General features: G+C 34.5%; 1 protein-coding gene across 1 annotated transcript in view; it reads right to left on the bottom strand.

The window, feature by feature from the left end:
* The window catches only part of bmp1a (bone morphogenetic protein 1a), a 112,971-nt gene that overhangs the window by 47,230 nt on the left and 38,346 nt on the right, over nucleotides 1-27,395 (bottom strand). Inside the window, exons 2-6 of the mRNA XM_048210858.1 lie at nucleotides 25,757-25,870; nucleotides 24,496-24,636; nucleotides 21,244-21,361; nucleotides 14,690-14,868; nucleotides 8,700-8,805 (exon numbers count right to left, since the gene is read on the bottom strand). Coding sequence (XP_048066815.1) covers nucleotides 8,700-8,805; nucleotides 14,690-14,868; nucleotides 21,244-21,361; nucleotides 24,496-24,636; nucleotides 25,757-25,870 — 658 coding nt within the window. The remainder of the gene's footprint in view (nucleotides 1-8,699; nucleotides 8,806-14,689; nucleotides 14,869-21,243; nucleotides 21,362-24,495; nucleotides 24,637-25,756; nucleotides 25,871-27,395) is intronic.

The following is a 27,395-nucleotide window of genomic DNA, read 5'->3' as shown; positions in this document are numbered from 1 at the left end:
GGTTCTCATATAGAGACTGCGTAGACCTGTGTTTGCGTGTGCCTCGACTCATGTTACCCGTACTCTGGGGGAACGTTGGCTGTAGGCTGTCAAAACTAGTCAGGAAAAACTTTTGATAAACACATGAAATGGGAATAACATTCTTCAATCCCATTAGCAGAGCCTTTTGAGGATGATCTGCAGCATCTCAATCTACAGCTAACATTTCTTTTCCTTCTATATAACATTTTCTATTTTTTCCTTATAGGCTAAATCCAATTATACTGTAGTATGTGAGATGAGGATTAGATTGTATTAAATTATAGTACTTTAAAAATAGTTTGTAAGTTATCAAAATGGTGTATTTTTGAAAGAAGTCTCTTATGCTCACCAAGGCTGAATTTGTTTTATCAAAAATACTGTAAACATATAGTGAAATATTATTTCAATTTTAAAAAACAGTTTTCTATTTGAATATATTTTACATGTAATTTATTCCTGAATTTTCAGCATCATTGCTCCAGTCACATGATCCTTCAGAAATCATTCTAATATGATGATTTGATGCTCAAGAAATAATTCTGACGATTATCAATTTTGAAAAAAGTTTCATATTTTTTTGTGAAAAAAAGAAAAAAAATGATACAAACGTTTTTTTCTGAATTCTTTGAAGAATAGAAAGTTCAAAAGAACAGCATTTATTAGAAATATAAATCTTTTGTAATAATGTAAGTCTTTACTGTCACTTTTGATCCATTTAATTCATCTTTATGGTACATATGAATTACAATTATTCACTAAATTGTGCCAATTAGTTTGTTTCTAAACATTTTAACATTTTCACAGCATAAAGTTATATTTACAGCATTTTTATGTTACATTTTTAACATTTTAACATGTTAATATGTCGTAAAAGTATGTACTTTGTCAACACCAGTGAAGTACATACTCCTAGTAACTAGTAATTTGCAAACTGAGATTCAGCCATACTTAAAAGGGTACTTCACCGTTGGCAAAATGGGCTTTAAATAAAACTCGGTTTCCTATATATTAGAAAGGCAAAAAAAAAAAAAAAAAAAAAAAAAAAAATTGGTGCTACCTGACTAGAAAAAACAGAGAAAAGGCTGTTGTCTTCCATTTTGGCAAACAGATAGGAAAACTTCAACACCCATAATGCACTGGGCATGTTACTAGAGTCAAATACCGCCTTGCTTTAGTATGAAATACTTCTTAGCAAACTTTTAGTCATAATGGTGTCGACTTTATTGTTCCCGGGTGCAAGAATTTCAGTAAATGTTTAGAGGTAGTGAGTTACTTTTGGTTTCAGTGAAGGATCCAGAGCATTGTAGGCAGTGCCTGAAGGCTGCAAAGAATCGTAAATATGAAGTGAACGGCGTGATGGAAAATCTGAAGAACCTCAGAATTTGTCATCAATATTTTAACAGGATGACACCGAACACAGTGTTTTAGGCCAAACTGAGTGCGTCATCTGGTGGACTTTTGCTGACAAATAAACGTGAATTTCTCTATCCAGGTAACACGGAGAACAAGTAAACATTGTTCATTTGCATATACTACCGACATTGTAATAACACAAAGTGGGATGAAAATGGCGAAGTTACACTTTAAATTGTAGTCTAGATTAGCATTAGCATAACTAAAAGTGTGGTAAAACTGAATCTGAATTAGTTTTTGCTTGGATTTTGCTATATCTGAAAAGATCTGGCAAAAAACAATTCCAGAAACAAGTGAACTGCAGAAAGACGATTGAAAATTAAACAAAAATGAAACAAAGTGTCTCAAATAGTGTCTAACATAAAGCTAGCAGTTTTTTAGCCTACAGTCAGAACCACAGTGATAATAGAGTACACTTTGCTAAATGACAGGATAACTCTGTGTGGTTTTACAGACGTCATCAACAGAAATGAAATGAGTGTGTGTGTGTGAGTGTGTGTGTGTGTGTGTGCGTGTGTGTGTGTGTGTGTGTGTGTGTTCATCTGAGGATGAAAAACGAGGTCAGTCAGTCCACCGGGGCACAGTTCAGACACAGAGATAATAAAACATTTGGCACTAGTGTCGTTTATAGACAAATACTGTAAAAGCGCTTAAGCTACATTAAAAACATCACGATTCGGTTGATGTCTTAAGATTAATGCCTAAAATACACCACCAAATCAAAGTTCATTTCCTCCTGTCATATAGTGCTTAAACGGTGGTAGTAATGATCTTTTCTGCACAAATTTCACTTATCTTTACTGTTATCTGACTATATTTGTGCTGCTGCTGTGTCGAACTAAATGCTGGACCCTCAAAAACCAAAAACAGCACACATGCCTTGAACGAAAGGTTGTTCCTCCTTTTATCTGTGGCACATTAAAAGTAAATCTGGTGGAAAGCTGAATAAATACTAATCTCTAAACGCTTGTCCAAGTTTATTGGCTCGATCACATGGTACTGGCAGTATGGTGGTATTATTCTGTGCGACAGTAGAAAGTGATTAACAGTGGAGAAGAGTTTAATAAATCTATACCACGATAGATATCTCAATGTGACTGTTTTACATTATTTACACATGAGAATGGCTAAAAATATGGAGTAAAGTGAAAATACAGAGCAAGATGTATCCAAACTAGAAAGAACTTGAAAAATAATCTAGTATTACATTATGTATGTAATAATATTATTTTATAAACTGTGATACTTTTTTCAGGATTCATTGATGAATAAAAGTTTAAAAATATCAGCATTTATTCAAAATATAAATCTTTTCTAACAATATAAATCTTTATTATCACTTTTTATCTATTTAACACATCCGTGCTGAACAAAAGTATTAATTTCTTTCAAAAAAAAGAAAGAAAAAAAAAATTACTCACCCCAAACTTTTGAATAGTAGTGTATATTGTTTCAAAAGATTTCTATTTTAAATAAATGCTGATATTTTTAAACTTTTTATTCATCAGAGAATCCTGAAAAAGTATCACAGGTTATAAAATAATAATAAGCAGCAACTGTTTCCAACATTGATAATAAATCATATCAGAATGATTTCTGAAGGATCATGTGACACTGAAGACTGGAGTAATGATGCTGAAAATTCAGCTTTGATCACAGGAATAAATTATATTTTAAATTATATTAAAACAGAAAACCATAATTTTAAATTGTAATAATATTTCACAATATTATTGTTTTTTCTGTATTTATTATGAAATAAATGCAGCCTTAATGAGCATAAGAGACTTAATTAAATTACATTAAAAATAGTAATGTTTCCAAACTTTTGACTGGTAGTGTGTGTATATATATATATATATATATATATATATATATATATATATACATATATATATATATACATATATATATATATATATATATATATATATATATATATACATATATATATATATATATATATATATATATATATATATATATATACATATATATATATATATATACATATATATATATATATATATATATATATATATATATATATATATATATATATATATATATATATATACATACATACATACATACATACATACATACATACATACATCAAAAGATTTCTATTTTTTTTCTATTAATCAAAGAATCTGGAAAAATTTTTATCAGTTTGCAAAAAAATTTATAAATAAAATTCATCAAATCAGCATGTGACCCTGGACCACAAAACCAGTCATAAGAGTCAATTTTTTAAAAATTGAAATTCATACATAAGCTATATAATAATAAGTAAGCTTTCCATTGATGTATGGTTTGTTAGGATAGGACAATATTTGGCCAAGATACAACTATTTGAAAACCTGAAATCTGAGGGTGCAAAAAAATCAAAATATTGAGAAAATCGGCTTTAAAGGTGCCCAAAACGTCCTTAGCAACGCATATTACTAACAAAGATACATTTTTGATATATTTACAATGGGAAATTTACAAAATATCTTCATGGAACATGATCTTTACTTAATATCCTAATGATTTTTGGCATAAAAGAAAAATTTATCATTTTGGCCTATACAATCTATTGTTACAAATATACCTGTGCGACTAATGACTGGTTTTGTGGTCCAGGGTCACATATTAGAATGATTTCTGAAGGATGACGTGACACTTAAGAAGTAACGAAACTTAAAATTTAGCTTTGCGACACTGGGACAAATTACATTTTTAAATATATTACACAAGAAAACAGTAAATTTAAATCATAATAATATTTCACAATATTACTGTTTCACTGTATATTTGATCAAATAAATGCAGCCTTGGTGAGCAGAAGAGGCTTTTAGACATGTATATATAGTTGCTGTATAGTATGTATATATCAGGAGGTTTTGTCCTACCGCCCACCCTTACAGCCACAGAGGCATGACAAGAAACAGGAAGTTAATTACATTAAGCTGACATCGAGAGATCGGATCATCAAGCAGAACTGAAGCTAGATGATGTCTGCACCGACCCTTTCCACACACACGAAAACCGACTGGCTCGGATTACTCCACGAACAACTGACAGGCACGCGAGAAGCACAATAGCGGGCTTGTGAAAGCTCAGCAGAAAGAGTGTAAGAGGAGAGAGATGCTCAGATAGCCATGCCCGCCTCAAACTGCTGATGCCACATTCAAAGGTCACCCTGAGAAAACTAATAAGAAGTCTGAGTGTGAATAAAACAGAGACCATTTAAAGTGCCCCATTTATGCTTTTTCGGATTTAACCTTTGCAGTGTGTAATATAGTTGTATGAGAATGTAAAAGGTCTGCAAAGTTTTAAAGATCAAAGTTACTGTCTCCTAGAAGAAAGAATCGATTCTGAAGATAGTGCCTTAAACCTGTCGTCATTAATTCCAGTCTCATTTCCTGTATCACACCTGCATAACATTGTAACAAATTTGCATAATGCCAGCCCTATGGCCCTCAGCTGAGGCCTGGAAGAGTTTGGTTCATGCTGTCGACATGTCAAGAAGATGCTGTTTTTCTGCACTGCCAAAGCAAATCCACTTTGATGCACTTCCTAAGGATGAGGAATTAGGCTGGAATTGATTTGGAAAAACCAACGCCATTCATTCCTTTTCCTGTTGTATCACTGTTTATCAAGCGCTGAGGAAGATCCAGAGCGTTTAGTTTCCAAAACACTCTATAAGTGGTGGACCAATCACAACATACTGGGACATCTGACCAATCAGAGCAGAGGAGGCTCTTGGAAAGCAGGGGTTTAGAGAGACTGAATCTTCAAACTAACTGTTTTCAGACTCTTTGAGAAATGAGGTGATTCGTGATGTATATTATGAGAATATCAGTAGAATCAATTATGCTTTTATTCATACAGTGAAGAATATGCAGTTTTATTTTTCATTTGATTCGTTTTCTTACTTCAGTGCTGCTCTTAGGTATACCTACTGTACATGGAAAATTTAAAGCAGTTTATTTCATTCATCTTTCTTTTATTGTATTTGTCCTTGTTTTTTATGCTGATGTTATCATTGCCTTCTGCAAAAAAAACTTGATTCAAGGAAAACTATTCAAAATAAATATTATTTACAAAGATGAATGTGTGATATAGTGCAAGAATACAGATGTAATATTGCAACAAATGTATATTTTTGTGCAAAAGTTAAACAACTTAAGCTCATTTATGAGCATTTGTAGCAATGTCGTTTTACAAAATAAGAAATTATTATTTTTCAAATAATAATCTTTACAAACAAATTTCTTGGTTAGTGAGGCACATACAGTGTAAGTGAATGGGATCAAATTTTGAAGGTCATAGGGTCAGCCATCAAACACTGAACTGGACTAGATCCAAAAAGCAACAGTATGAACACAAAGAGGTCTGAGACCACATTCCTACTTAAGTAGACCAAAAAAGGATCCGAGTCCTCTTTCAGGACAAGGGACAGTGTGAACGTAAAGAGAACGTTAAATTTCTCGTTAAATTACGAGAAAAAACTCGTTAAATTTTGAGAAAAAAAGTCTATAAATTTCGAGAAAAAAGTCGAGATAAAATGTTAAGAATAAACTTGTTAAATTACGAGAAAAAAACTCGTTAAATTTCGAGAAAAAAGTCGAGATAAAATGTTGAGAATAAAGTCATTAAATTACGAGAAAAAACTCGTCAAATTTTGAGAAAAAAGTCGAGATAAAATGTTAAGAATAAACTTGTTAAATTTCGAGAAAAAAGTATAAATTTCGAGAAAAAAATCGAGATAAAATGTTGAGAATAAACTCGTTACATTTCGAGAAAAAAGTCGAGATAAAATGTTGAGAATAAACTTGTTAAATTTCAAGAAAAAAGTATAAATTTCGAGAAAAAAGTCAAGATAAAATGTTGAGAATAAAGTCATTACATTTCGAGAAAAAAGTCGAGATAAAATGTTGAGAATAAACTCGTTAAATTTCGAGAAAAAAGTCGAGATAAAATGTTGAGAATAAACTTGTTAAATTACGAGAAAAAAGTCTATAAATTTCGAGAAAAAGTCAAGATAAAATGTTGAGAATAAAGTCATTACATTTCGAGAAAAAAGTCAAGATAAAATGTTAAGAATAAACTCGTTAAATTACGAGAAAAAAGTCGAGATAAAATGTTGAGAATAAAGTCATTACATTTTGAGAAAAAACTCGTTAAATTTCGAGAAAAAAGTCGAGATAAAATGTTGAGAATAAACTCGTTAAATTACGAGAAAAAAACGTGTTAAATTTCGAGAAAAAAGTCGAGGTAAAATGTTGAGAATAAAGTCATTAAATTATGAGAAAAACTCGTTAAATTTCAAGAAAAAAGTCTAAATAAAATGTTGAGAATAAAGTCATTAAATTATGAGAATAAAGTCATTAAATTACGAGAAAAAAGTTGTTAAATTATGAGAAAAAGTATAAATTTCGAGAAAAAGTCAAGATAAAATTTTTGAGAATAAACTTGTTAAATTACGAGAAAAAACGTGTTAAATTTCGAGAAAAAACTCGTTAAATTTCAAGAAAAAAGTCTAGATAAAATGTTGAGAATAAAGTCATTAAATTTCGAGAAAAAACTTGTTAAATTTCAAGAAAAAAGTCTAGATAAAATGTTGAGAATAAAGTCATTAAATTACGAGAAAAAAACGTGTTAAATTTCGAGAAAAAAGTCGAGGTAAAATGTTGAGAATAAAGTCATTAAATTATGAGAAAAACTCGTTAAATTTCAAGAAAAAAGTCTAAATAAAATGTTGAGAATAAAGTCATTAAATTATGAGAATAAAGTCATTAAATTACGAGAAAAAAGTTGTTAAATTATGAGAACAAATTTGTAATTTAACGACTTTATTCTCAACATTTTATCTCGACCTTTTTCTCGAAATTTAACGAGTTTTTTCTCGAAATTTAACAACTTTAATCTTGAGATGGTTTTATTTTTGTATTATTGCTTGGCCCTAATCCTCTTCCGTACTATTACAAGTATAAAAAGACAAAATTATATTTTAGTTTTGTCTGCCAGTGAAAAAAAAATCACTGTTCCCTATTGTTGGTATTTGCCAGGGTGTTGCTGCACGTTAGCTAAATGTTTTTATCATGTCGTTTTGTGGTTGATCGAGTGTTCTGGGTTCATTCTAGGGCGTTTCAAGGTGGTCCCCCCCCTCCCCCTCCAAGGGGCCGTTTATATAGAACATGTTCTTGCATTTAAAAATGAGGGCTGCAGAGCACAGAAATGCAAGGTCTTGAGATCCGTTTTTAACATTTGCAATTCTTTTAACTTCACATGGCGTAATAAAACTGACAGTTGCATCCGGTCTAACTGATTTTTTCAGAGACATGCGTCTAGCACATGTTTATGAACAAAACTATTAAAGAGCAGTGCAGTGGAATGCAAAAAACACATTCTTTGTCAACCTGCTCCAAAAAACAATTAGAACTCAGTGAAGGAATAGTTCACCTAAAAATGAAAATCATCGTTCCAAACCTGTGTGCTACCACATGTTCATAGTGACCGAGATCGAAAAAACAGGGCAGGGAAACAAGCCCAAAAAGCACAAATATAATAGTCAATACAACTGCTATATTCCTGAGCTCATATGAAATGTGATTTTCATATAATATTGCCTCCTTCTGAAACTCATGTCCTAGTCCAGATCATGGTCACTATGAACTAATGTAATTTTGAAAGAGTTGCATAACTATTCGGTTAAACTTTATTTTAAGATGTCTGTTACAGTGTAATTCTACATTTAAGTACTGAGTAATATTAATTAACTACATGTACTCACTATAGGGTTAGTGTTAGGAGAGTTTGGTTTAGGGTTCGTTGCATGTAATTATGCACAATTTACAGTAATTACTATAGTAACTACATGTAACGTGTAACAAGGACACTGTACAATAAAGAGTTATCAAATATTCTTCATAAGCCTATATTCCATGAAAATAGCAGACTTGGAACAATGGTAAGTAAATAATGACCAATTTTTCTTCATTTTTTAAAATTCTTTTTTTTCCTTCAATGTAAGTAAATTGGATTTTTGTCTGTTTTATCATCTGCCAGATTAAAATTAAAGTATAATTGTGTGGTTAATATTATTTATATTTAATTTATATTATATATTTTGTATATGTATGTATGTATGTATGCATGTATAAGATTTATATATTTTTTATGTCATTTATATTTAGTATATGATTAGTTAAGGAGTGGACATTATGAGTGAAATTATGAAAAATAACACAATATTCCTGAGAGCAGATTCTAACCTGGAAAAGGTGTTTCTTGCGTAGTGCATGATGCTGTCGAAGTCATAGACCTCTCCGAGTGAGTCCACCTCACCAGGCTCCATCTTCAGGAAGTTGTACTCCTGTCCTATGAGATGAAACCAAGAATGAGACAGGAAGTGATGTGAACTGTAAGAGTCCAGTCATTTTCAATAAAAGAGGCTGTCCACTTTTTGTTTTTATGGATTCATCATTATTACATTTTCACATTTTATGTATTATTTCATTATTCTCTTTAATATTATTATTATAAACCCAGCAAAAAAAAAGAAGAAGAAAAGAAACGTCACTTTTTCAGGATACTGCATTTTAAGTAAGGGATAATCCATGGCTAGCAATGTTAATGCAAAGAACCACCTGACGCGAAGCGGAGTGCATTATAATCATTTAATGCACAGTTAGCCGTGAATTATCCCTCTTATACCATGGTCATTTGCCAGCATTGAGAAATTAAAGCTGTTATTGATGTTTGCAGCACAATATATGACCGGAAGAATGATGGTTATTTTTGTCAGTTACAGCTTGTTAGATCTAGCAATTTGCCCACTTTAAATCAGACACAGAGATAAAGTAGAGCATAAGATTATATTTATTTGAATGAATTAATTATAGCATTTATTTGAATTAATTATCGAGAAAGAGAGAGAAGCTGGGTTTCTATCCAAACGTGAAGCGAATCTTTTCAAAGTTCGCAAAAAAAGGCCCAAATGCAGAGCGCTCCCTTTATAATCATTAAAAATCTGTCCCTCATCTTAGTTCATCACGATCTCACAAAGTTCTGTTATAATGAACATAGCTGACTGCACAATGAATTTCTTATTCACATAATGTCTACGCTGTATTTATTTTGTAATAATGAGAGGATTTTGCATGTGTGGAGAATTCAAAACCCACTCTCTGCTCAAAACTCTTTTTGTTCTATGCTAACTTAAACACCTCTGATTGGCCACTGAGTTCAAGAAATCAACAGACATCTACGTGATTGGCTACATTTCTCAACGCTGCAAAAATAAAAACACGTTGTAAATAGAAACCTTAACACTGGATTGTTTGCCAAACCAATATGCTAGCCTACTATTATGGAGAGAACTGATCCTAGACCAGCAGTTATGGGCAGCCTTTCCCTCTAAAAACAATCAGAGGCAGCAGCAGGCAGTGTGGTTTGAGTGAGAAAATTCCACGCTAGTCTCAACGTATTTGCAGTCCAGGTTTTTCTCTTTGCGAGACGCGAATAACTTTTGTGTAATGAAATCATCAGGCGCACAATCACATGGAGAGAAAGACACGAGGGAGTGTCATCACCCAGCAGCAAAAACTGAAATCAGCGCCTATGGTATTGGTAACCTAGTAAGCGGAAACAGCCGATTAGTCACGAAAGTCAAAGTCCTTTTCAAGGAAAGTCTGTTCACTCGACAGCCATATTTGCAATGCCTCCGGGCAGCTATTTCGGGCATCCAAGACCAAGTGCTATCTGAATGGGGGAATCCTGAAATCTCAAAAAACTGCTTGGCGAATTCACAATTAAATAACTTAGTTCAAATCAGCTACAAAATCTGACATGAACTGTCCCATAAATGTTCAGGGTTCCCACCGATCATTTTCCAGGACTTTTCCAGGACATTTTCAATTTTACAACAATGGGAATAAAAGAGTGTGATTACGCCCTAAAGTAATATATTGCTCTCTAAGTCTTTAAAAGGTTTATTGCCGTGACTTAACTATAAAATCAGTTTTTAATATGAGCTCTTAATCATACATTATGACTATGGAAGATTGTTTCCGTTAAAAAAAAAAAAAGGTAATTGCAACTTTTACTTTTTATCTCACTATTCTGACTTTTTTTTCTCGCAATTGCGAGTTTACATAATTGTGATTTGATATTCGCAATTGCAAGATATAAAGTCAGAATTGCGTGATAGAAACTCGCAATTCTGACTTTTTCTCGCAATTGGAAGTTTATATCTCACAATTCTAAGAAAAGAAGTAAGAATCGCAAGATATAAACTGTCAAATGCCAGAAAAAAGTAATAATTGCAAAAAAAGATCAGAATAGAGCGATATAAACTCACAATTCTGACTTTTTTTCCTCGCAATCGCGAGCTTAAATCACAATTATGTAAACTCGCAATTGTAAGAGAAATATTTAGACTTTTTTTATTTATTATTCACTGGCTGAAACAAGATTCCATAGTTTACTGTCATTACTTACTACTGATGCACACTTCTATTTTTTTGGCAGTAAGTTTTGGAAGATCATTATATTTGCAAGGTGGACTTTTCAGGGTAAGAGATGGACTAAAAATAAACTCTAACACCTTACAGCTAGATTGCGATAAATAAAAAAAGATGAATTCTTTAAACAGTGGAACAAGAGGATGTGGTGCTGGTCCTTCAAGAGTCACTCTCAATCTATCTGTCTTGTATTTTACTACAATTCAGTATGTGATTCTTAAATTGGGGGCATTTTTTAGGATTCTTTACCTAATCTAAGTCTCTGAGATCCTGACACCTCACACTTCTGGAGACTCCAGGTAGGTTGCAGTTCTGGAAAATGGTGGCGCTGGAGACTAAAGGGTTTCTGATGGTTTCACACTTAATTCTTCACTGAGCAGTTTTGCTGTCTAATGGTCATGCCTTAACTCCAATTTCTAGTATTGCAGTATCCTTCTTGTGGGGATTTAATAATTTTTGACCTTTTAGTCTGAGATAAATCTCTTTTTGGCTCATTTTATCATATTTTAGCTCTTTGGTCTCTAAAGAAAAACCCAAGAATTTTTTAAAAAATAATTTTCCAGGACAACTACAAGATTTTCCAGGACATTTTTCATTTTCTCTAATTTTCCATGTGTTTTCCAGGACTTGAAAATTTGTCATCAATTTTCCAGGTTTTCAAGGTTTTCCAGGACGAGTGGGAACCCTGATGTTGTTTCTTATGCTCAAACAGTGTTAAAAAAGCGTATTTTCAGTCTAGACGAGCCAATGCGCATGTGTAGTCCTAAGCATGAGTCTCATGTTTCTATGGGAACCGGAGCTTCTAACGGCAGCTGCAATGACTTTATAAATCAGTGATTGGCTCCTTTACTTAGAAGGCGGGACGTATTTTGCCATTCATAACTAATAGGAGTGAACAGTCTTCGCTTCGTCAGAATTTATTCGGCAAAAGCGTTTCCATCTCCCTTTATTCACATTAGCTCTTTTTCACACAAGTCAAAAACCATCTCAAGTAAGCGCAAAATTTTTTTTGCAAATAAAGGGATTTTTTTCCGAAATGTGGCATTTCCATCACTCATTTCTAATGCAATACTTCAAAATGCGAATAAAAACTGGGTGAGTTACCCCCTTGATGCTGAGAAATATAATAAATTCAGTAGTAATCAATTCAGTAGCGCAGCTATTTTATTAATAAAAGTTGCAGGGCAGCGTTGATAACAAATTATATAGAACGGTGAATAAACTGACTTGGAACCACCTGTACATTAAAGGATTAGTTCACTTTCAAATTAAATGTTCCTGATAATTTACTCACCCCCATGTCATCCAAGACGTTCAAGTCTTTCTTTCTTCAGTTGAAAAGAAATTAAAGTTTTTGTTTTCTAAAAAAATTCAAATGCATATGCTTTATAAACACAAATTATCGTCTTGCAAGTGCTTCTGCTTTCCGTATTCTTCAAAAAGCTTACGCTGTATTTCCTACGCCTTCCCTATTCTACTTACAGAAAAAAACGGAACTGGCGCTGCGTTTGTTCCGTAAGTTGAATAGGAAAGGCGTAGGACACACAGCGTAAGCTTTTTGAAGAATACGGAAAGCAGAAGCACTTGCAAGACGATAATTTGTGATTATAAAACATATACAGTTGTATTTTTTGTTAGAAAATGAGCGATGGTTTCTCTAGATAAGACCCTTATTCCTCATCTGGTATCGTTTAAAGCCCTTTGAAGCTGCACTGAAACTAATTTTGACCTTCAACCGTTGAAGTCCACTATAAGGAGAATAATCCTGGAATGTTTTCATCAAAAACCTTAATTTCTTTTCAACTGAAGAAAGAAAGACATGAACATCTTGGATGACATGGGGGTGAGTAAATTATCAGGAAAATTTCATTCAGAAGTGAACTAATCCTTTAAACTGTTTTACTGCACACCTTCCAGCCAATCAGAATTGAGTATTCAGACAGACCATGGTATAAAGATAATTGGAAAAGCAGATCCTGACTGACTGCTACTTTTGTTATTACCCCCCCCGCGACCCTCCTCTGTGAAATTTGTATAGTTTATGTCTCAGTTGTTTAATCTTTTTTTGTTCATTCAAATATTTACACATGTTAAGAAATTTGCTTGAAAAAAAGCAGTTGAAAGTGAGAGGACATTTCTTTTCTTTTTTCTGAGTTTATGCTATACTTCATATTTCTTATTATGTTACAGAGCATGTTCAGTAAATCAGAGCATTGTGCGTCCAGCATGCACTGCGAGAATTCCCAAGTATTCCTGGCTGGTTAGCATGGCAACACCACAAACATGGAAGCACAGTTCGTGTTTGCTGGCAATTATTATGAAAGACACTCCAACAATGTGCTTAAAACTATTTCATATAATTAAGAGGGTAAAACATAAATAAGATATATCATTAGCTTTCTAAAGCCACATTAATTTCTGAAAACACAGACATTTTTCAAGCAAATGTATGAATTCTCTGCTGAGAATTAGTTTGTTCCACATAATGAGGACGTAATGAGATCCATTTCCTCAGATGTCTAACGACAGTCATTCTTTAAGGATATCTTGTTCATTAATGCTGCCTAAATGGTGTGAAGAATTTTGGGCTCTACATCAGACAGGTCTCTAGGTGCACAGCTGGCCGGATGTCAAAATATGCCACGGATGAGATATTTCGAAGCGTACAGCAGTTCAAATACTGAACTTCACTGCATTAGATACACAATGCCGTAAAACAAAAAACGAACTTTGCTCCATCATTTTTTGCTCAGTTATTAACTATTTTGGTTATTTTTAGTGGATGTATGAAGTCGGTTCTCCTCAAGTCCACACAGGTTAGCAGTATGCAGAGGAAGTCTCATAAAATTTCTGTGTGTGTATTGCTCATCATCATATGAAGCAGAACAAAAATCCTTTATTGTGAAACGTTCTGCTTTGAAAAGTATTATATAGTCGTGGCCAAAAGTGACTAAACCATCAAAATATGAGGAATATATTTGATATTTTAAATACGAAAAAAAAAAAAAACTTGGTAAACTGACAAAATCACTTGGTACAAAAGGCCACAGCTACAGGTTTTATTTTAATTTGCCAAAAAAAAAAAGCATAGAAAAACAAAAAGCTCACAGGGAAAAGCATACATTGGCTACAACATAATCAGTTATTAATATTTCACTTGTTTTCTCGTTTTGCCTGGCCAAAAATGATGTCTGCACGATTTGGCATGTTTCATTGCGTTATCACAAATAAAACAATCGATTCCAAGCACAACTATGCAATATGCTCACAAAATCTTTAACACATTTTTGGCCACTACTTTATTTATTTAAAATAAAAGCCATTTAGTGTGATATTTTGTTATCAAATGCAATTATGTCTTTTATGAGTGTCAATATGTTTAAGCCATATTGTTGCAATCAACAGTCTAACAAACTAACAAATATTTTGCCCAACATTCATGATAAGAAATGAGTACACAGGTGGATTTTAGCTGAGGTCAGCAGAGAAGGATTTGTCTTATAAAGTGGGCCATGTTGTTCCATGAAAATGGTGTAATAACTACAGGGAGCCACAATAATCAGGCTGTTTTCTCTGAAAGATGGTACAGAATCGATTTTATGCTTGTTGTTGGAGTTGACCTCACTTCTACAAACTATCAGTATTTGGTTATATAAGTAATCTGCGCACAGAGCGCTGAACCTTGAATACAGATCATTTCGGGCAAATATGAGCAATATTTTACTGTTTTTTTTTCCTACCTGGCTGAATGTTGTCCCGTATAATACTGACATGATCGTCTCTGTCGGGTCGTGTGTGCTCATGCCAGAATCCGATCACGTGACCGAGCTCATGCACCACAATTCCAAACTTATCACAGTTCTTCCCGATGGATATAGCCTGCGGACCCCCTCCTCTCCGGCCAACATACGAACAGCACCTGCAGAGGTTCATCCACATCACAAACAATATTCCAGTTAATACTTCATCAATCAAATATACTGAAATGGTAATCATTTCATTGGTCACAAAATGATTTAAATATTAAGAAAGAAAATCTAAATTGATAAAAACCTCTTGTTGTGACTGACATCCTTGTCATTATCTTTCAGTCATGTTTGTCATATTGTATAAGATGTGTATTGCGTATATCAGGATGATTGGGTGAATATCACACAGATATGTCTGGGTTATATTATTTCATCCAAAAATCAAAGGGAAATATTATAGTATTATTATTATAAATATTATTCATTATAAATTTGTGCTGTCAAATGATTAATTGAATCCAAAATAATCGTTTATGTTTACATAATATGTGTGTGTGTGTGTGTGTGTGTGTGCACTGTGTACATTTATTATGTATAGCCTATATAAATACACACATATGCATGTATATATTTAACAAAAATATATTATGTTTATAAATAATATAAATTAGATATAAATATAAATATATACATGTAAATATTTCTTAAATAAATACATGCATGTGTGTGTATTTATATATACATAATAATAATAATAATAATAATAATACACAGCACACACAAATATATATTGTGTAAACAAACTTTTATTTTGGATGCGATTAATCGCAATTAATCATTTGACAGCACTATTTTAAATATTAATTAATTGCAAATGTTATTAATATTCATAGAATTAATAATTAGTCAGTATAAATATCAACCAATATTAATATTGTAAATAATATCATCATATTTAATACTTATTTGTAATTAATTCACTGTTATAAAATAATAGATATTAATTATAAATATAACATTTCTCATAAAGAAAATATAATTATTTTAGGACCATTTTCCACAAAAAAAGTCATTAGTGTATCAAAACACTGTATTAAATCTAATTTTATGACCGCCATGATACACTTTTTTCTTCCAACATAATTTGCATTAATTACATTTTGTAAAACAAATACAGTAGCACCACAATGTATAAATAATTAATGTAATAATCATTGTTAAAATGCCTATTTAAGCTTCACATATGAGCTTCATTTCCTTTTGAGTGAATTTGAATTTGAGTGAAATACTGTTCTTATCTTGCATCATGTACGTTTATGAGAAAACTGGCCTGTTTTTGATCTCTTTTCAACAACACAAGCTAGCAAAGTTACAAACTGACACAGAACGCAAAGTGAACTCGAACAAAATGTCACGCATCGTTTGTTTTGTACGTTTGCTTAGAGCTATCTGTTGCAAAATCCAGAGAGAAACGGGGTGCCTGCGCGCGATGTCACAGCGGCACGACACACAAAACACACAATCAAACAATCCCTTTCTGAAAGCGCTGGGATATGTGGGAGAAAAACTGCTGAGAGCTCGCTTGCCTGCGATCTGCGCACACACATACAAACCCACATGTGCAGCCTGTGTGGGTGCAAAAGATCAGTCTTTAATTATGGAGCACCCAGCGGCTCGCTCCAGAAACTCTGCCTTGAACTTTGCACAGCACACACACACACACACACACAGACACAAGGACACACACACACTCAGGGGCTCATCAACTACTGCTGCCTGTAAAGGGGAAAAACTCTTAATGTTTCGGCACCTCCGCATACATACACACACACACACACACACAGATTGTGTGCCCATCATGGCCTGCAGTGGGACATAAAGGCCCCCTGTACTTCCACAGAACTCAAAATGCCTGGCAAAGCCTGCACAGTGGTATATTTTATGAAGTTTCCCCTCGCTGCCCGACCGCAATGGCACGTCTACTTAAACAGCGAGAAAGCAAACAGTCTGTTGCATTTGTCTCTGTCAGTATGACTGACTTTCTTCACTTCTAAACAAGGAAATCATTAATCATTAGTTATGCATTGGTCTCACTTTTAAATTTTAGCAGTATGAAGTATTGCTCTTGTGATGTGAATTGAATGTGACTTCCCAAAGGAAACTTTATTGCTGCTCTTTAATACACTTTCATTTCTGGTCTCAACTTTGTTTCTCCTAAAATTAATTAGGAGCAATAAAAAGGACACCACTGACACTGTTATTACACCCTAATATATATTTACTTTAACTAATAGACTAACAGAATATGAATGGCACAGCTCTGATCATGTGTTTTTGAAGGCTAATGCGAAATGGTCATATAAAAATCTCTGACTTGTATCTATTGTCTTGTATATATTATCATTATTACCAGTGTTGTTTTACAAGTTATAATAGTAGTACAAATACTATTATTAGTTTATACTTGCATGAACGAATGAACGTTTGCTTTACAAGTTTGTCACAGCATTAACTGTCTGTTGCCTTTGTATGCATTTGTCCCTCAACTGTTCTTGGTGTTTTGTTTTGTTTTGTGTTTTTGTTTGGTTTTGTTTGGTGTTGCCTTGCTTTGCGTGTTGTGATTTGTTGCGTTGCATTGTGTTGTTTTGTTAGTGCGTTGTAGTTTGGTCTCAGTAGTGCAAATCATAAAAATAATATAATATGAATGCAGAATTTTGTATTTTGGTGAATTTAAAGGATTAGTTTACTTTAAAATGAAAATTACCCCAAGCTTTACTCACCCTCAAGCCATCCTAGGTGTATATGATTTTCTTCTTTCTGATGAACACAATCCTGACACATCCAGTATTTATAATGGTAGTGAACGGGATCAACGAGTATGAAGTTCAAGAAAGTGCCTCCATCCACATGCATCCATCATAAACGTACTCCACACGGCTCTAGGGGGTTAATAAAGGCCTACTGAAGTGAAGCGATGCATATGTGATTGCCTTCCATATTCAACTTATGAAAAAAAGCTTGTTTCGTAAGTTGAACAGGGAATGTGTAGGATGTGTAGGCGTTTCAAACTGCGAGAGGCCTTACACTTTCTTCTTAAGCTAGCTGGTGGAAGCTAGACATTTTACTTCATAACTTGTTTAATATGGATATTTTTCTTACACAAATGCATCACTTTGCTTCAGAAGGCCTTTATTAAAGGTGCCCTAGATTATGTTTTTAAAAGATGTAATATAAGTCTAAGGTGTCTCCTGAATGTGTCTGTGAAGTTTCAGCTCAAAATACCCCATAGATTTTTTTTTATAAAATTTTTTATCTGCCTATTTTGGGGCATCATTATAAAGGCGCCGATTTTATGCTGCGGCCCCTTTAATTCTCGTGCTCTCCACCCACAGAGCTCGTGCTTGCCTTAAACAGTGCCTTGACAAAGTTTACACAGCTAATATAACCCTCAAAATGGATCTTTACAAAGTGTTCGTCATGCATGCAGCATGCATGCGTCGGATTATGTGAGTATTGTATACTGTTATATTGTTTACTTCTGATTGTGAATGAGTTTGATAGTGCTCCGTGGCTAACGGCTAATGCTACACTGTTGGAGAGATTTATAAAGAATGAAGTTGTGTTTATGAATTATACAGACTGCAAGTGTTTAAAAATGAAAATAGCGACGGCTCTCTTGTCTCCGTGAATACAGTAAGAAACGATGGTAACTTTAACCACATTTAACAGTACATTAGCAACATGCTAACGAAACATTTAGAAAGACAATTCACAAATATCACTAAAAATATCATGTTATCATGGATCATGTCAGTTATTATTGCTCCATCTGCCATTTTTCGCTGTTGTTCTTGCTTGCTTACCTAGTCTGATGATTCAGCTGTGCACAGATCCAGACGTTAATACTGGCTGCCCTTGTCTAATGCCTTTTATAATGTTGGGAACATGGGCTGGCATATGCAAATATTGGGGGCGTACACCTCGACTGTTACGTAACAGTCAGTGTTATGTTGAGATTCGCCTGTTTTTCGGAGGTCTTTTAAACAAATGAGATTTATATAAGAAGAAGGAAACAATGGAGTTTGAGACTCACTGTATGTCTTTTCCATGTACTGAACTCTTGTTATTTAACTATGCCAAGATAAATTAAATTTTTCATTCGAGGGCACCTTTAACCACCTGGAGCCGTGTGGAGTACGTTTATGATGGATGGATGCACTTTCTCGAGATTCATACTTGTTGGACCTGTTCATTGCCAATATAAAGCTCATATGTGTCAGGATATGTATTAATATATCTCAGATTATGTTCATCAGAAAGAAGAAAGTCATATACATCTAGGATGGCTTGAGGGTGAGTAAATCTTATGGTAATTTTAATTTTAAAGTGAACTAATCCTTTAAAGACATTGTTGCGATCTCTTTTGAAACCAGAAATGTGAGATTCCTTTTTTTTTTTCTGAGCAACATTTTTATATTAAATTCGATCTCCATTTAATCTCATTTCTGTCAATGAATGAAGAAAACATTTTCATTTTTTATTTGTCTATCCAATCAGTGGATTTTTTTTCCAATTTTTTTTCCAAAATTATGTTCAACAAAATCCCACCCTACCCCTTGTCCTGTGTGTCCTACAATGACATAATAATGTTGCACTTTTAAAGGGTTAGTTCACCCAAAAATTAAAATAAATGTCATTAATTACTCACCCAAATCTTCAGAACACAAATTAAGATTTTGTTGAAATCCGATGGCTCAGTGAGGCCTGCATAAGGAGCAATGACATTTCCTCTCACAAGATCCATTAATGTACTAAAAACACATCTAAATCAGTTCATGTGAGTTCAGTGGTTCAATCTTAATATCATAAAGCGACGAGAATATTTTTTATGCACCAAAAAAAAAAAAAAAAAGACTTTTTAACAATGATGGCCGATTTCAAAACACTGCTTCAGAGCGTTATGAATCTTTTGAGTCAAATCAGTGATTCGGATCACGTATCAAACTGCCAAACTGCTGAAATCATGTGACTTTGGCGCTCCGATCCACTGATTTGATTCGTAAAGCTTCCTGAAGCAGTGTTTTGAAATCGGCCATCACTAAATAAGTCATTATTTGGTTTTTTTTGGCGCTTCAAAAATATTCTTGTCGCTTTATAATATTAATATTGAACCACTGTACTCACATGAACTGATTTAAATGTGTTTTTAGTACATCAATGGATCTTGAGAGAGGTAATGTCATTGCTCCCTATGGAGGCCTCACTGACCCATCGGATTTCATCAAAAATATCTTAATGTGTGTTCCGAAGATGAACGAAGGTCTTACGGGTGTGGAACGACATGAGGGTGAGTAATTAATGACAGCATTTTCATTTTTGGGTGAACTAACCCTTTAAGATAATAAAATGTGTAATATTACCCTTCAAAATACCCTTCATCTTATTTCTTCAAGGTGCAAAGTAGAGGTCAGAATTTGACAGTAGGAACCTACAGTAGTTTTTTTTCTTTTCGTTGTAACTTGTAGTTTTCTTTAACAGTGTTTGTATAATTGTTGTTATTAATGGGGTGATATTTTTCACTTATGAAATATTTCATAATGTTATTAAGGTTTGTTGTTGGACCAAAAACATAATTTAGTCATTTTGTTTTCATGACCATTTCCGCTCTCTTTCTGTCCCTCAGAAAGTTACTGTTTTGCGACAAAGACCTTTTTTGTAAACAACCTTCTAAATGACCAAGATAGCTCACATAATGATTCACCATGACAGGCCGAGATGCTGAACACTCAATATGCACCGATACATAAACGCAGATGCAAACTACATCTATTGTTGTTCATGATGATTTCCGAATGACACAATTTCCGTAAATGGTCCGTAGAGGAGCTTTGATTTGTGAACCTTCGTCAAACACGTATTTCAGAAGAGCTAAATAAATCCTGTTTTCCAGCAGACAGAAGCAGCTTAAGAGCAAACCCGACATGCCATCACGGTATCCAGGGGGCTGATTTGTCTCCAGCGGATGTGATTGTCAAGCTGGGGTCTGAACTTCTGCCACACTATTGAAACATCTACGGGGAGCCATTGTGCAAGGATAAAACACACATGTTCAGGTGACAGTCCCGTGGCGAACAGTGTGATCCAGTCGGCTGGTATTTCCTCAGCGAAGCGTAGAGTAATCGTAAGGTCAAGGCACGAGGGCCCACACGCACATAAACACACAAATCCGTCCGTTGGCACACAAAGCAGATAAGCAGGAACAGAGGAACGGATCGGATGAAGAGGATGGAAAACCACTTGAGCGATAAATCAGGAAGAGACTGAAAAGAAAGAGGAGAGAAGTGAAAGAAAAGAGTGAAAAGCACAGGCTCCACATGAGCGAGAGAAGCAAGCTTGATTCCTTCCTGGAAGAGTCAAAGGTTTCGTCCTCCTGCTGTGGAAACTCTCTCACATTGACACAAGACATGGACACACAGCAACACATACACACCCCTGTGAAGCTCGCACACATCCTCTAACAAGCCCATCACGACACGCACACTTACCCACACGGCCGGTAGGTGAAGACGATGTAGCTCTCCTCTGTTGTTCTCTCAATGAACGTCACACATGTGTGTTTTTCCCAGTGTCTCATAGCCTGTCTGAATATGGCTCTCTGGCTACCTGTACAACACACACACACACACACACGCACACTAGGAGTGAGCAGGGTGAGCAAACGTTCAAGGTGCAATCACATTATCAAAACTTCTGCAATTTTTGGAGGCAAAAACATTACAAGTTACAAGTTTGTCACAGCATTAACTGTCTATTGATAACTTGGCTTTGTATATATATATATATATAGTCCCTTCAACTGTTCTAGGTGTTTTGTTTTGTGAGAAAGAAAAATCACCGCACACATAATGTGGAAGTAAAATATGATTGCATTTTGCATTTTCTCTTTTGAAACTCTTCAGATTACCAATTTATTAGTTTATTAGTTGTATTAACTATGACTTTTCTCTCAGTAAACTCCTAATTACTGCTTATTAAAGGGTTAGTTCACCCAAAAATGAAAATTCTGTCATTTATTACTCACCCTCATGTCGTTCCACACCCGTAAGACCTTCGTTAATCTTCGGAACACAAATTAAGATATTTTGATGAAATCCGATGGCTCAGTGAGGCCTGCATAGCCAGCAATGACATTTCCTCTCTCAAGATCCATTAATGTAAATTTAAATCAGTTCATGTGAGTACAGTGGTTCAATATTAATATTATAAAGCGATGAGAATATTTTTGGTGCGCCAAAATAACGACTTATTTAGTGATGGCCGATTTCAAAACGAGGGTGAGTAATAAATGACAGAATTTTCATTTTTGGGTGAACTAACCCTTTAATAGTTAGGTAGTTGTTAAGTTTAGGTATTGGGTAGATTAAGGGATGTAGAATACGATCATGCAGAATAAGGCATTAAAATGTGCTTTATAAGTACTAATAAACAGGCAATATTCTAGTAATATTCATGCTAATACGCAACTACTTCATAGTGAGAATTGGACCCTAAACTAAAATGTTATCCAATAAAGACACTATGACTATCTATCATAAATGATTTTTCTGTGTACATCTTTTTTTTTATTTTTTATTTTTTATTCATGTACCCTCATAATATTTCATCAAAATAACTTTCCCTCTCTCTTGCAGTGATATCTCTACTCTGATGACGTGTTTACTGGTGCGAGGGCGGGACAACCTGTCACTCAAATGAGATCCACCAATAGCAAACCACAACCATCCAATCAATTCCCTGTGGACAAAAACAAGTCCCGTCCTACATGTTTTTCTGTTTCAAGAAGCCATTTCATTTTGATATAAAGTACCTGTCAAAAGTTTGGAAACATTACTATTTTTAATGTTTCTGAAAGAAGTCTCTTATGCATTTATTTGATCAAAAATACAGAAAAACAGTAAACACAACTGTTTCCAACACTGATAATAAATCAGCATATTAGAAATGATTTCTGAAGGATCATGTGACACTGAAGACTGGAGTAATGATGCTGAAAATTCAGCTTTGATCACAGAAATAAATTACATTTTAAAGTACATTTAAAATAGAAAACCATTATTTTAAATTGTAATAATATTTCACAATATTACTGTTTTTACTACGGAAGAGGATTAGGGCCAAGCAATAATAAAGAAATAAATCCATCTCGAGATTAAAGTCATTAAATTACGAGAAAAAACTCATTAAATTTCAAGAAAAAAGTCAAAATAAAATGTTGAGAATAAACTCGTTAAATTACGAGAAAAAACTTGTTAAATTTCGAGAAAAAAGTCAAGATAAAATGCTGAGAATAAAGTCATTAAATTATGAGAACAAATTCGTTAAATTATGAGAAAAAAGTCATTAAATTACGAGAACAAATTCGTTTAATTATGAGAAAAAAAGTTGTTAAATTTCGCGAAAAAAGTCGAGATAAAATGTTGAGAATAAAGTCATTAAATTATGAGAACAAATTCGTTAAATTACGTTATTCTCATAATTTAATGACTTTATTCTCAACATTTTATCTCGACTTTTTTCTCGAAGTTTAACAACTTTTTTCTCGTAATTTAATGAATTTGTTCTCAACATTTTATCTCGACTTTTTTCTTGAAATTTAACGAGATTTTTCTCGAAATCTAACAACTTTAATCTCAAGATGGATTTATTTTTTTATTATTGCTTGGCCCTAATCCTCTTCCGTATTTTACTGTATTTTTGATCAAATAAATGCAGAAGAGACTTCGTTCAAAAACATATATACTGTACACTGCCCAGACAAAAAAAAAAAAAAAAAGTTGCTGTTTGGATTTAAATAGGCAAATGCTTAAGAGTCTATGCTTGTATCATTATTGCAGTGATTATTGTGTTTCCATCTTGATATAAATTGATGCACCTCTTGATGGAAATAACATCACAACATTTATTTCCATCATTTTTTGGTCGAGATCTTGTATTGACAATGCAAGAGTCAATCACTCTGTAAGTCTCCTCCAGCACAACCCAAAGACTTTAAATGAATTTAAGGTCGAGACTCAATTCATTTGTGAAAATGATTCTTCATGCTCCCTCCCAACAATTCTTTCACACTTTGAGCCTGATGAATCTTGACATTGTCATCCTGGAATATGACCATGATGCGTCTTCCTACATGGTTGTTTAAGAAATGAAAAGCTACACACTCCATGAATTAGGGTTAGAAGAACTGTTGCCAAACATACTATAAACATACATGCTAGAAAAATAATAATCACTGCAATAATGATCCATTCAGAGATTCTTGAGCATTTGCCTATTTAAATCCAAACAGCAACTTTTTGTTGGCCGGGCAGTGTACGTCACAATAGGGAAGAAATAGCTACCACTACTTCTGTTTCATGCTGATTTTAATGTGCGGTCACCATTAGTGCAATTTCAGCGATTTTTGGAAGCAAAAAAGGTCATCATCTATTGTCAATAGTGTGGTGATGTATGAAGCACAGCTCACACTGAAGTCCCTTTCCAACCAAGTAGCTCTATGTTGGTCAACGTGGCAAATTTATGTGACTATCTTGAATTTATTTTGAATCCTTCGCCCTCATGTAAAAAAGAATATTCAGTCTAAAGCAAATTATGTGCATAAGGAAGATTGGACTGACCGATTTTAGACACATGAATATGTGATTTCTTCCACAAACCCTTTTTACCTACAATACAATTATCATGCAATCATACACTGTTGTTTTCTACTAAAAATAGCTGTTTGTGTGTACGTGACTTACCACTGAAGTTCCCACTGATGACATAAGGAATGACACCCTCAGGCCACACCCTCTCAGGTCTGGACGTTGCTGCCCTCTTCCTGCGATGGGATCCCACACTGGATGCTGTATTGTCTGGACTCATCTCATTGGAAAGTGAACCTACCATTTCCAACATCAAATGAACAGACGGTTGATTATGAAACCGTAAGTCTGGAACATCCTTATCACATCATCACAAGTTTCAGAGAAAGAGAGATTACATGTCACTAGCATGTGGCAAGCAGAAACAGTCTTTTTACACGTCACCATTTTCAACTAAAAACAGAAAACTTTTTATGCGTTTTGGCCGTTCATTTATATGACAATGGTGTTTTGGGGGCCCATTGAAAATGTGAGTTTTTTATCGTCTCTGTGTAAACTACAAAAATGTGAATTTGTGAAAATGGTGACGTCATGTGCATGCGTAGGTTTCTTTACAAAGTGACATCGCCATCTACTGGCCTGGCAGCATAATACAGTGTGAACGGGGATCATTTTGAAAAACACGAAAAACACAAAAGGAAAAACGTTCAGTTTTTAGTACATTGTTGTTGTGTAAACATACCCTAAATCAGGGGTGTCCAATCCAGTTCCTGGAGATCTGCCTTCCTGCAGAGTTCAGATCCAACCCTGATCAAACACGCCTGTCTGTATTTATCAAGTGCTCCTGAAGTTTGATCAGGGTTGGAGCTGAACTTTGCAGGATCTCCAGGAACAGGATTGAGCACCCCTAACCTAAATCAATGACATTCATAATATTTAGTGTGGGTCTAAACATTTTTTGGGACAAATAAGTGACTTAAAATTGTCTACTGAGCACAGAAGTAAATACTAATTCATTTCTGTTTAAACATGCTAACTCCTACACACAAACATATCGTACTGGTATACAGCTAAACAGACTTGTCTTATCTGATGTTGAATTCTGTCCCTTGTTCCCATTTTCTTCATCACCTCTCGCATTTTTTCTTTCCGACCTTCTGGGGTGAAAACATGATAAAACTAGAGGCTAATTATGAGAAAAATCGCTGTCATTTTGTCAGATTCCAACAGCAACCTGTTGCTGTATTTGGGAATGTGGGAACTGTTTCTCGACAGGCTTTTCTCTATTGGTTTAATATGACTTCAAGTTCTCTTCCTGAGTCTCTGAGTGCCAATTAAGCCTGACACAAAGTTTATATAAACCGTTCCCATACACGCAAACACAAACACTCAAACTCACACACACATACGCACTTACCCGTATCGGTGTGATTCAGAATTGTGACCGTTCTCTGGGCTAAATTCACAATGCGGTCCACTTTAAACATGCGCATATCTTCCTCATCCAGTGCAATGTCTCCAAGATAAGCCACTGAAACAAACATAAAGATCAGTTTTAATTTCAAAAGCAATGATTATATAGAGATGATTCATTTTTTCAAGCAACGATTATATAGAGAGATTTTATGGTATCTGTCACCAGTATGGCAAAAATGGTTTCAAATCAAATAAATGAATCAATAATTGTTATCTAGATTTGGTGACAGCAGGATACTGACACTCATGTGTTCGTGTGAGCGTACGGCTTTGGAGTTGTTCTCTGGGCCAAGCGCTCTTGTATCCGTGTTGTACTGTAAGTGTTCGGGGCATGGTGTCTGGATCCTGACACTTCGGTCTAGTCTTGGTTTAGGTTCAATGTTGGGGTCCTGACATCTATGCTCTGTGCACTTCTGTCTATCTTGCTTTCTGTTTGGGCTCATGCCGGATGAGGGTGTTTGTCTGCTATGTTCTCTTCTGTCCTGTGTGTGTGTGGTTTTGTGTGAGCACATGGCTTCTGTCATGTTTGTTTGACATGTGCTCTTCTGTCAGTCTTTTCTTGTGTTTGTGTGAGCACATGGCTTCTGTCATGTTTGGCTTTTTGTTTGTTTCTATGTGCCATGTGCTCTTCTGTCAGTCTTTAGTTTTGGCCCAGCCAACTTGTTACCTGGTCATTGGTTCATATGCCCCACCTGCTCTCTCTCGTTACCTTGCTCATTTCCTATTTATACTCCTTTTATTCTCTGTACTCTGCCAAATCGTTGTTAATGTTCCTCGTGTATGCCTTGCCCATGTGTTGTGTCAAGCTCTAGTCCTGCCAGTGTTGCCAAGTCTGCCGTTTTCCTGTGGAATTGGGCTACTTTTACACTGTTTCCACGGGTTGTTTTTCTAGTCCACGGGTTGAAGTGACCACAAGTAACTACAACTGATCCCCCACCCCCCAGCGATTGGGCTAGTTTTGATTAGCAGTTGGGTGGGTTCTGTTGTGCAGACCCTGAATCCTGCGGCCTGCTGCCCTGGACTGTGTTTTCTCCCCATTGGAGTGGTTTAAGTTGTGTTTGGGTGATTTGGTTGGTTAGTGGTTAGTTCAATAATCACTAAGACTGCCCCTAATGGTCGACTAAATATTAGTCATTCAAAATTATATTGGTCGGTTAGTCGCAGAAACAAAATCCTTGTGACAAAGTCACACATTCCATGAGGAACAGATTGGTAATCTGTGCCTCATGATCGTTTGGTCATACAGAAAAGAGTAATACCTTATTCAAAACTGGATCTAATTTTATTTGCGTAAACTCACATTAACGTCAAAACGTTGTCTTTGTAAAATGCAGAAAACACACAGGATGCGCTTTCTGCTGTCTTGGTCTCCCTGAACTGGAGCAAGTCATAAAAATGAACCGAAACTCAGCGTATAGGCTACTTGCCTCACAGACATTAAAAATATATCTATAGAAAGCTACTTCCATTTCAAACCATTTCAAATCGAAAATAAATATTCTGTGCTTATGTAATCCGTGTGAAAGTTGCATTTCTCTCTAAAGGCACGTTCACTATGCTGAGGAGATGTGAGTCAGAAT

This window comes from Megalobrama amblycephala, linkage group LG12 (genome assembly GCF_018812025.1).
Source record: "Megalobrama amblycephala isolate DHTTF-2021 linkage group LG12, ASM1881202v1, whole genome shotgun sequence".
Lineage (NCBI taxonomy): Eukaryota > Metazoa > Chordata > Actinopteri > Cypriniformes > Xenocyprididae > Megalobrama > Megalobrama amblycephala.
The sequence above is the reverse complement of the archived record's forward strand: the minus strand, read 5'-3'. Positions and strand labels throughout refer to the sequence as shown.